General features: G+C 33.7%; 1 protein-coding gene across 9 annotated transcripts in view; it reads left to right on the forward strand.

Moving 5' to 3' along the window:
• Nucleotides 1-12676, forward strand: part of LOC149772475 (cilia- and flagella-associated protein 43-like) — a 123798-nt gene that overhangs the window by 85323 nt on the left and 25799 nt on the right. For all 9 annotated transcript variants that reach the window (XM_089947760.1, XM_089947765.1, XM_089947766.1 and 6 more), the window contains 3 exons: nt 5631-5722; nt 9267-9473; nt 11474-11644. In XM_089947760.1, the coding sequence (XP_089803886.1) occupies nt 5631-5722; nt 9267-9473; nt 11474-11644 (470 nt within the window). The remainder of the gene's footprint in view (nt 1-5630; nt 5723-9266; nt 9474-11473; nt 11645-12676) is intronic.

The raw sequence follows: 12676 nt of genomic DNA on the forward strand, positions 1-12676 counted from the left end.
GTACTAAACATTCTTAAAAGTATATTTTATGTAGCTAAGGGCACAAGCAATCTAAAATAACTAATAAATATATGTGTTGGTGTGCATTTTCTTGTACTATGCTCACTTGCATAGATTTCCCAAGTAAGGGTCTTTATATTGAAATGTAAAGGAAAACAAAACTACCCAATTAATTGCTATAAAACATTAGCTGAATGACTATTAAAAATTAATAAAATCATCCCATTTTGAAGATCAAGGACTCCTTTTATTAAATATACAAGAAAAGGATGTGTAGGTGTGTGAGTTGTTTCCACAGGACACAATTATTACAACCAGATTAGATTTTTGCAGCAATGCCTGTAAGGTTTACCGCATGTCACAACTTGTTTAAAATCTTAGAAGGTCTGATATACTTTTCATTGATATTGTTTTTTATGTTCTTTCACAGACTGGCTGTTGCCATTATTAAAGTTGTATACAAATTTTATCTTTTTTTATCATTTAATAAGAGGCAAGAGTCACAATGACATAATTATGTCCAAATTCTACTGGAGTTCATAGTGCTTCGATACACATAGATAAAAGTGATGTCAATTTCATGATGTCATAATGTAATGATCATGTAATTTTATAAAAATGGCCTACCTCATTATTCATGTTGATCAGGATTTTCAGTTTTATTCTCCCAAGCAAACAGTGAAGATCCACTACATCATGGAGTCATTATGACAGATCTGAGTCTATGCTTTTGCATTTGTATTATCAGCAGATCTGGGTCAATGCAGTCAGTGAATTACTATATGTTGAGTCCAACTGCTAACTGAACAGACTCAGGTATGCCCTTGCATATTGTGCTGGCAGATCTGGGTCTTTGCAGTTTGTTAAGATTAATCATTAGAGCAAAGAAGTTAGGCCCTGATCTGCAGGCACATTATGCAATGGCTGATCAGAGTCTATGTTATTGGACCTGACTTGTAATGGTTTAGGTGTTTTAACTGAAATCTGTCCATCAGTATTCTTTTTTTGCCCAGAATCAAACATTTAAAAATTCCAATTTGCTTTTGAATTTATTCACATTGTATACCTATTTGCAAAGTGTAACAAATGGGATAAATATTAATGGAAAATAGCATTCATGTTTGGTCCATGTTTAGTGAAAGAACTCATTTGAGATTGTATATGAATATGTCTAGGCCTTGTGGCCTTGAAGAATCCATGTAATCTATCAAACTTGTTCTTACAACTGACTTGGAATAAAGTGTGTCTGTAGTTTTGTTTGGGTGTGCATTATATATAGTAAATGTAGTACATCTTAAATGGGTATGTTTACAGTATTTTGAAGGAGTTTACAAGAATATGTATTTATTAGTTATTAAGGGCATGCAAATTTATACTGCATGATCATCATAATTTCATTTTCTCTGCATGTTACATTTGGAGACGTAAAAACATAGTGGTTCAGCATATCATTTCATCAAGCATCCAAGAAAACCCCCCAGCAAAATGCATTATTGTTGGCACTGTTTTATTATCAAATCTAAATTGTATAGGTATCACAAAAATGTAATATAATACCTTCATGTTTAATTGCTTTAATTATATTTAATATAATTAAAATAATTGAACTTGAAGGTATTGCATTATTAGTATATTGACATTTTTCAGAAAGTTTCTGTACTGGAGCTTTACCATGAAATTGGATATAATATAGTTTTATAAAGATTTATGTATTTCTGGAAAGGTTTGACATGTCATGGTACAGTTCTCCAAAATTTTGATAAGCTGAAGATTCTTAAAGTTTTGCTGGAAATTCTATATATACACTAGCATGTAAGTCAGACCCATCTGCAGACAACATAGACCCTGTGCTGCCATCCATAATGCTTGGCAGGTCTATGTCTATGCAGTCTGATAGGATTAGTCTGGGTCTATGCAGTCTGATAGGATTAGTCTGTGTCTATGCAGTCTGATAGGATTAGTCTGGGTCTATGCAGTCTGATAGGATTAGTCTGGGTCTATGCAGTCTGATAGGATTAGTCTGTGTCTATGCAGTGTGATAGGATTAGTCTGGGTCTATGCAGTCTGATATGATTAATCTTGGTCTATGCAGTCTGATAGGATTAGTCTGGGTCTATGCAGTCTTATAGGATTAGTCTGGGTCTATGCAGTCTGATAGGATTAATCGGTAAAATAAACAACATAGATCATCATCTCTTGGCACATTATGAGATAGCAGATCAGTATCTATCTTGTTAGCACTTGGATCCAACTTTTATGCAAGTATACACTGTACTCTGATAGCAATTACCATTACAGAGTTTTTTGATAGTATGTGTGTACATTATGCAAATTTCCAATCAGTTTTGCATAGCAATTTTATTTTGTTAACATACTTTGTAACTTTTTGAAATTTTTAAAATGAAAAACCAATATTATGGCATTTATTTTATTTTGTTTTCAGACTTTATTGAAATTTATAAATATTTTGATTATAAGAATTAGACTCCCTACAGTTGCAAATACCTCAGTAAATGCAAACACCTGCTCAAGTGTTTTCATATCTCCTCCCTCTCCACTACCTGCTATCCCCTCACCCTCCCACCAACCGGACTTTCTAAGAATGTGTATGCCCCCCTCTCATTTTCCAACTACCCATTCCATATTATTCATTACCCATATGTAATGTGACTAGTAGATTCAAGGGGATATTACAATCTGCATGTCTTGTGCATGTAATGTCTTACATGTATATAATGTGACATGTAGATTCAAGGGGATATTACAATCTGCATGTCTTGTGCATGTAATGTCTTACATGTATCTAATGTGACATGTAGATTCAAGGGGATATTACAATCTGCATGTCTTGTGCATGTAATGTCTTACATGTATCTAATGTGACATGTAGATTCAAGGGGATATTACAATCTGCATGTCTTGTGCATGTAATGTCTTACATGTATCTAATGTGACATGTAGATTCAAGGGGATATTACAATCTGCATGTCTTGTGCATGTAATGTCTTACATGTATCTAATGTGACATGTAGATTCAAGGGGATATTACAATCTGCATGTCTTGTGCATGTAATGTCTTACATGTATCTAATGTGACATGTAGATTCAAGGGGATATTACAGTCTGCATGTCTTGTGCATGTAATGTCTTACATGTATCTAATGTGACATGTAGATTCAAGGGGATATTACAATCTGCATGTCTTGCGCATGTAATGTCTTACATGTATCTAATGTGACATGTAGATTCAAGGGGATATTACAATCTGCATGTCTTGCTCATGTAATGTCTTACATGTATCTAATGTGACATGTAGATTCAAGGGGATATTACAATCTGCATGTCTTGTGCATGTAATGTCTTACATGTATCAAATGTGACATGTAGATTCAAGGGGATATTACAGTCTGCATGTCTTGTGCATGTAACGTCTTACCTGTATCAAATGTGACATGTAGATTCAAGGGGATATTACAGTCTGCATGTCTTGTGCATGTAATGTCTTACATGTATATATTTTCTGTTCTGAACTTAACTCATCTAAGTGTCTTCAAAATGCTGCATAAATTCAAATGCTTCTTTAATTTTTTGTACATTTGGATTGATTTTCATTTTAAGAAATGAACTAAAGCAGTCAGTTCTTCTTCAGGATGGGACTCATCCATATTTGTACTCTTAATTGATGTTTACCGTTGAGATAGAATAACTGAATCCAAAGAAAAGTTTCGTTTTATTTCTGGTAGTATTTTTCATTAATGTCATACAATACAAGTTATAATTATCCTCATTTACAGCCTTTCAACTATATGCATATCTTTTTAACACTCTGCTTCAAGTATGTGTCAGCAAGTAGAAGAAGGTAAAAGACCAAGACATACTTTAGTAGAAAATCAGGAGTGACAGAGTACCTATCAGTATTTTCCCCTCAGGAAAATTTTGCAAAAATGGTGGATAATGTCTTAGTTTTCTAGAATATGGTAACAAATAAAATCCACAAGGTCCAGATAAAATCGGATGAATTACATCACAATTAAACTGCATGACAGTACATAGATCATCTGACTCCTCCACTGTTGTACAATTCCTGGGAGCAATTAAAGTATTAAATGTTATAAGTGAGGTTGTCTTGTATACTATAAATGAGATTGCCTTATATAAGTGAGGTTGCCCTATACACTATAAGTGAAGCTGCACTTTATATTGTAGGTGAGGTTGCTCTCTGTACAATAAGTGAGGTTGTACTATATATATATATATATATATATATATATATATATATATATATATATATATATATATATATATATATATATATATATATATATATATTAAGTGGGGCTGCACTGTATATACTCTTAGTGAATTTTCCCTAGATACTATAAATGAGGTTGCCCTATATACTGGAATAAGTTCAGAATCAAAACTATTTTCTTACCAAAGACAGATCCCTGACCATACATATGATGAACTGTGCTATCCCTAAGTATCTTATAACTATAGAGGAACACTGTTGTTTGTGTATGTCACAACTTATTACATGATCAGAAATTTAAAAAAAGAAGGATTAAATGGGATTAAAAATTGGCTGCAGATCTAAAATTTGAATTTCTTTGTTAGCCAGAATAGGGATACATTTTCTTGTTATAAATTAAAAAAATACAAGTTTCCTTTCTCTGTTAAACCCATAAAAGAATTGTTCAACTTTTGTCTCTATGCTGTATTTTCAAAGTGGTGGTGAAAACATTGATAGGTACTGTTACTTAATTAATCAGTCTTACTTTGTATGTGGTGTCCATCACTAGTAGACATTTGCCAGTGCTAAAGTGGAATTCATAGTCTTTTAAAAGGAAAAATCTTAGATGGGACAAGGGGGTGTTCTAATATTTCATAATCAGAAATATTGCTGCACTAATTTCTCATTATACATGTATGTTTAACACTTTCTCTCAATTAAAATCATCTCTTTTATGTCCTTTCACAAAGAAAGTGTTTTATTATGTTTCATTAGTATTGTATATTTATCTGTCCATCCATCTGTCTATCCATCTAACCATTCATCCATTATGACATGTGACACAAAAATGGTCATGAGATAATCTGTTACATTAAGGTGAGCATTTTATAATTTTAAAAAATCTTATTTTTATTAAAACCAGACTTTGTACTTATTTTCATTGAACAGTAGTATATGATTGTCACTGTGCCACCTGTTTCATTTAACTCTTGCTTCAAAGTTATATTAAAATGTTTACAATTTTTTTTTACTTCATTTACTTTTGTTGAATTTACTGCATGAAATAGAATGATATTTTGTTGTTTCTTACTAAATCATTGTCACATATATAATGGATATTATTAGGTTTTAACATTATAACTTAATATCCCTTCATATGTAGTACAGAAACCATACTTACATTGTATACACTCGTCATAATAAAAATATTGTAGTTCTCAGGTACTCTTAGGTATAACATTATAAATAGTGTCAGAGATTTCATCCATTGTTGTTATAATTAGTGTTTTCTTGTTTTTTTTAGTGTCTGTGTAATTTTTAGCAAATATTCTTCACTTAGGCTGATGTCTCTTAGAAATGTAGTTTATTTATTGATCACATATTTGCCTTTCTGTAGGTGCCCAGTTTGGAGGAGGAAGTGATTTGTTTTACAGCCAGTTTGAACTTCATACAAGAGAGCAAAAGAGAGCACAAGTTGTCCTTTTGGAGGTATATATTGTTTTTAAAAAATGTACATTCATGTTTTGTAAATATGAATAAAACTGCAGTTAAAATTCACACAGGAGTCACCTCAGTTAAACAGTCACTTGTCTTAAGTAGCCAGTTGCTGATTATCCTTTCTACCATTTTAAACCAGCAGCTAAGTAGGACAGCAAGAACTAATTGTTGTTGTTGAACATGGAACTGAATTTCAACAAAATATATCACAGCCTTGTGGGCTCAATATCATGACTTTAGTTTCAGAGATATATTTGTTTCATCCCACAACTAGCTATTTTACTGAGATTACATCGTATTGTTGTTATAAACTAAATGTGATTGTTCAATAAACACTTTAAATACTTAATGACTTATGAAATCACTTCCATTGCTGTTATATTAAAACAATGCTTTGCTAAATGGAAACCACGTGAACAATTCTAGATTGCATTTAAGTTTGCTTTTAGATCACCTTTAGATCAAGTTGGTCTGTGGTATGACCCTGAGCCCTTGAGTGTTCTGCATCCATGAAAAATTGCTGTGTTCAATTTCTTCTCAAAAACTACAAGACTAATTTTTGCAAAATTTGACTAAGAGCTTCCAAGCCTTAAAGGCTTTCAGATTTGTATAAAACAGTGCTGATCTACTATTAAATATGGCTACACTTTCTAAAAATAGAAAAAAATCCTTGAAACAATCTCTTCTCAAAAAACTGCTAAACAGAAACTGATATGACAAGAAGCATCCAGGCAAGAAAACCTTCCATATTTGTACAAATTATTTCTATCTACTTTCAAATATGGCCACTATTACTAAAAGTAGAAGAGTGGCCATTACTAAATACAGAAACACCTCTACACAACTTCAAAACTGCTGAACAGAATTTTACCAAACGTGACACAAAGCATCCTGGCATAAAAAAATCTCTCACGTTCATACAAATGATGTAGATCTGCCATCAGATATGGCCACTGTTACTTAAGATTAAAAAAATTAAAATAATATTTCCAAAATTTGATTAGTTTGAAAAAAAGCATTCTGCTTGAAGACCTATCAGTTTTATTCAAAAGAAGGCCAGTCCACTATTATATATGGCTACTGTTACTAAAAATAGAAAAACCTTTAAATGATGTCTTCTCAAAAGCAGTTAGAGAGAATTTGCCTTCGAGGGCCTTCAGATTTAAGATGCACAATTGAATGTGGCCATTATTGATAAAAATGTATAAACTTTTACATTACTTGACCATTTGACAGACAACATCCTGACAGTTTTACACAGTTGATGCCCAATCAGCCATCAAATATCATCACTGTTGCTAAAATTAGAAAAATATTTCTGAAAAAAAATGCTCAAAAGAATTTTTTCCGAGTGTATCCTGGCCCAAAGAGCTTTAAAATTTGTATGAATGGCGCTAATCCACCGTCATATCGTAGCTATTACTAAACGAAAGAAAAAAGCTTTAACTGGTTTATTTGTTTGAACCTACTGGAAGAAATTAACCTAGAAGTTTTTTTTCTTCAAAGTTATATAAATGAAGCTGATTCACTATCAGATATGGCATCCGTTAATAAAAAAAACTGAAATCGGGAATCATAAACTAAATTGCCTGGACTCCAATATTAGCAGAGATATTGATCACTCTCCGATGTAGAATATCTAGATCTGATTGGTGTATCAAAGATTTTATTTATCTTTATGCTGAATATTGTTACTATATAAGTCTAGATATGACAAAATAGTATATAGTATTTAATACTGAACACAATCTATGTAGTGGTTATGTAGGCTGAAGTGTTTAGAGACCATGTTATCCTTATTTCTTTGGATATCCCTGAGGTGGTTCTTTCATTCTCACTTGAAATTCTCATTTGGTCTTACATACTGTTGACCATATTGCATGTAGTTAAGTGACCTCTTGAGGGGCCCCGAGTGGCCGAGTGGTCTAAAGCGCTCTCCATTACGGATCACTGCCATCTCACCTATGTCTGCATGGGTTCGAGTCTTGGATTTGGCCAATGATGGTATGTGAGAAAGCTTGCCAGTAGCTTCTCATAGGTCGGTGGTTCTTTCCGGGGTTTTCCCGGGTTCTTCCTCCACCATTAATACTGGCTGCCATGTATAGCCAATCATGTGCTGAAAAATGGCGTTAAACCCCACAACAACAACAAAGTGACCTTTTAACTTGGAGATATTTATGAGGTTTGCATAAGTGCTTTTAAAAAGATTGGATTTCTCCAAAACCATTCAACAAAATTTAACAAAATTTTACAGAAAGCAGTCTGGCATTAAAGGTTTTTAAATTATACAAATGATTTAAATCTGCCATGAAATATGGCTGCTGGTTATAAAAGTGAGAAACATTTAATGACTTCTAACTGAATATTTAATGGACTTTGATCAAATTTGAATGCCAGCATGAAATTTTACTGCACTTACTAAAAATAGAGTATGGAGTATAACTTTTGAACCACTGAAGATATTTTAATGGAACTTTACTAAGTTATATATTATGACAAGTTAGTGTTCCATTTACCATAGTCATATCCCTTGTCTCAAGGTCAAGGCCATGGTAATATTCATTCATACCTCCTACCCTTAAAGTCAAGGTTACAACAATTAATAAGCATAACTCAGTGACCTGTTTCCTTATGCAGAATGGCACTTTTTACCCCTACAGATATTTGGATAATTTTTTTATTTATGTCCACATTTCAAGTTCCTAGCTCAAAGATTAAGGTCATTGGTGAGAAAATGGTCACAAGAAGAACATATGCCCTTTGTGGTACTCTTGCTGAAATAGTATCAAGTTGAGGACAAATTACAAGGCCTAGATAATCTCAGTGGATCTTTAGGTAGCAGCTGTTGATATTCAACACATTACATTTTTTGTACCGCTCCGGTGGCCTAGTGGTTAGAGCATCTGCCTCGGATGGTCTGCATGGGAGGTCATGGGTTCAATCCCTGGCCAAGTCATACCAAAGACTTACAATAATGGTACTAACAGCTGCCTCACTTGGCACTCAGCATTAAGAGGTTAGTATTAGGACTGGTCGGCCTGGTGTCAGGATAATGTGACTGGGTGGGACATCATGCTACATGTCCGTGACATGATGCCCCAGTGCTAGACAACACTATAAACTGCCACATTGCAGATATCGTAGTGATATGACTGAAAAAGTGTTAAAGCTACATTAAAAATCCAAATCACAGACACACACACACACACACACACAGACACATTTTTTTGTACCAGAAAGAGAAATAATCATTATCACTGTGTTGGATACCCCTTTATGAGCATGATCAGTACTTTTATGAAAATGGCATTGTTCCTCTTGTTTATTTAATGAGCTTTGGTGGCTGAGTGGTTAGTGTGCCAATCCCATGACTAAATGATGTGGGTTTGAATCCTATCATCTGACCAGTTATGGTTGGCTACCATAGTGTGTCCCTGGGCAAGACACTTATTCCGATTGGTACCACACTAAGAAACCTGTCTGTGAAGGTGTCCCATAATACACCAAGTCAAACTGATCATCTCTTTCTTTTCAGGATGCAATTCATCGCATAAAGATTGCTTTCAATAAGGAGTTTGATGAGGTATATGTGCGAAAGGAGCAGGAAATCATGAAAATAAAGGAGAAAAACAAAAGGATCAGGAAGATCATGGATGACCTAGAAATTGTGGAGGAGATGATTGAGCCAGCTTTGGGTGATGCAGAAAGGCCAGAGACTCTTCTGGAAGTTCAGGATGATGAGGTTGGTTGCTTATTTCATTATTGTGATACTTTTGCAACGAAACATTTTAGCATCAAACTAAAGAAGATTTTAATGTGGAATATTGTTATATCCAACCATGACAGTAGTGGGACAGATATTGTACTTGAGTCTGTTTTTCTGTTCATCCATCACAACTTAATTAGGTTTTATGTGGAGGCCAGTTTTCAGGCGCTGTGGTGGGGCATAACATGTTCTGTGAACACAGTTCTACTTCAAAAGAATGAGTCATGCGTTATACAGAGAGCCATATAAAAGTTTCAGTTGGTGTGCCTGAAAAAAACCCAATGGATTTAATTAGAACTTTGGGTTGAGTTTATTTAGATCTAATTTTATTCATAGTGAAACCTGTTAGTAGTAAACTGTTGTGTTCATTATAAAAGGATTTAATACATGCTGTGGAAAAAACACAGACTTCACTAGATTATTTGGATGATTACTTTGATGCTTTCCATCATCATAATGTACAAATATTGATCCTTTATACACATATTTCTTTTTTTTTGGACTCTGATCAACAGAGTTAATTACCTGCCTGACCTTTTGCCTTCATCTCAGATGTCTCATACTTTTATGTAAAAAGGACACAAATATCAGATGATGTGAGACTTTTTAAATATTGTTGCTATACCACAAAGTAACGTCATGTACTGCATGATAGTGAATGTAAGTCCTTGGTGACAGTTTCAGAACACCAGCTATAAGATTTTACAAAAAATGTGAGATTTTGAATAAATTCTGTGAGATCTGATTGCTTTATCCATGTATGTGATTCACAAACTGTCTTTAAAATCACTTTTCTCAGATTTGAATAAGTTTTGGATTGTATGAGATATACACATATATTTTTGACTGGAATGACCCCTATTGCATTCCATCTACAGGTTTATTCAGACTTCCATTTTATTACAATAATGCTTGCGAGGTTATGGTCTCTTGGTTCTCACTTAAAATTGTGCATTGCAGATCAATCAGTTTACAGGAAATAAATTGTCACCAGAAAAATCTTTGCACCAGAAATGTATTATTCTGAGACATCACAGGTAGACAAGTCCCACAAATTATGTTTAGTCATGCATTAGCCAGCTCATAAACTCCTTTATAAAATGGTTTTTTCTATGTTCATATTTTTTGAGTCAGTTTGGTGTTCACTGTCATTGCCAATGATGTGATCTTATAATATTCCATGGCAGGAGCCATTGGTGGCTCAGTGGTATAACATACAGTAGTGTCAGCCAGCAATGCTAGTACAACATACACATCATAAAATACAGTGGCATAACATGTATCAGTGTCAGCCAGCAATGCTAGTACAACATACACATCATAAAATACGGTGGCATAATGTGCGGCAGCACCAGTCAGCAATGCCATCACAACATGCCATGCAGCAATGTCAACCAGCAATGCCATCACAATATACCATGAAAAAATGTCAGCCAGCAATGCCATCACAATATACCATGCAAAAGTGTCAGCCAGCAATGCCATCACAGTATACCATGCAAAAATGTCAGCCAGCAATGCCATCACAATATACCATGCAAAAATGTCAGCCAGCAATTCCACTACAACAGACCATGCAGCAGCATCAGCCAGTAATGCCATGAAGTGATGCAGATTAAGTCTACCCAATATGTGACACACAAAATCTCAGACTTATGTTTGTTACAGATGAAACTTAGGATACTTATTTGTAGATGAAATAATTCAAATTGTTTTTTTCTCACTTAAGTCAGCATGATAAAGTTTAGGAGTCATTTTTCCACAAGTGATAGCATCATTGCAGCCATCGACTTCAGCAATGCTAAAATTGTGTGTTAAAGGTTTTGAAAGTCAGAAACACTGATTATACAGACGGGCAGGTGGATGCAGGTGAAAACAGCATTTTCCTTCAAACTTGTTTACATTTCATAATTTAATAAATACAGATATAAATAACTTCTAAACATCATTTATATTTATTTATGTTTATATTGTAGGTAAAGGTAGAGAAATACCTGACCCCTGAGCAGCGGAAGCAGAAAGAAGAGCAGGACCGTATAGAAGCTGAACGACGGGCAAAAGAAAGGGGAGATAATGCCAGAGATAGGGCACTTCAAGACATGATGGGGGGTGTATTGGAAATCAAGAAGGAAGATGAATTGAAAAAGGTTGGACTTGTACAGAATCAGTTTTAAGTACTTGAGGAGAAAGGAAATGGATGAATCACAAAGTTATGATTAAACAAATACAGATAATTCACTCATAATTAGCTCAAGTATTAAACAAGTACAGATAATTCACTCAATTATTATTTGCCAATAGTTAAACATTTATAGATAATACAGAAAACTCAGCTAACTAAAATTTGCAGATAAAAGTTACAAGTAATTAAAATAAATTATGAGTAATGGAGCTTATAAAGACCATCCTCGATAATATGAAATTCAGGGGACCAGGAACATTATTTTATTTTATCCAAGTTTCATAATAAATAGGTAATATTTTTCATTAGATTGCAGTCAGAAGATAGTACAGTTGAACATTATCTTCTTAAAATATAAGATTTTGTGATATTTTATCAATATCAGATATGTATATCCCTCACAGAATAAATAAGTACCATGTATGCTTGCTTATGAGTTAAATCCAACTGCAAGGAAGACAGAAGCTCATCTACCATCGCATAATGTGCTGGGATATCAGGGTCTTTGTTGTTTGTTCTCCAAATTACTTGCAATAAATTACATAGACCCAACTCTGCTGGTGCCTTATGCAACAACGGAAGATCTGGTTCTGTTTAGTTTGCAGTTGGACTTGATTTATAAGTTAGTATGTATGGTATGCATTATCAAAGGTATAATCAAACTGTAGATTTTTTTCTGAAATGTTTTAAACTATATAACCTCCAATCATTGTTCTGCATATGTTTTATTTCTTGTGTGTAGTCAGATAAATAAAATAATATTGATAGTTTATTGAGAAAAATGAAAATGATGAAATACTTTGAAATGACTGTCTTATATTTTCAAGTCACAGTAAGATCATATTAAAGCGATAGAGAGAGAAAGAGAGAGAGACACACACAGAGAGAGACAGACAGAGAGAGAGAGAGAGAGAATTGATAGATTTATTGAAGACATAAACAGGAAACAACACAATTACTTAAAGAGCAGTTAGACACGTTTCTTGTTTAACAATAG

Source organism: Sinohyriopsis cumingii, unplaced genomic scaffold, assembly GCF_028554795.1.
Source record: "Sinohyriopsis cumingii isolate HCF-2022 unplaced genomic scaffold, ASM2855479v2 utg001460l, whole genome shotgun sequence".
Taxonomy (NCBI): domain Eukaryota; kingdom Metazoa; phylum Mollusca; class Bivalvia; order Unionida; family Unionidae; genus Sinohyriopsis; species Sinohyriopsis cumingii.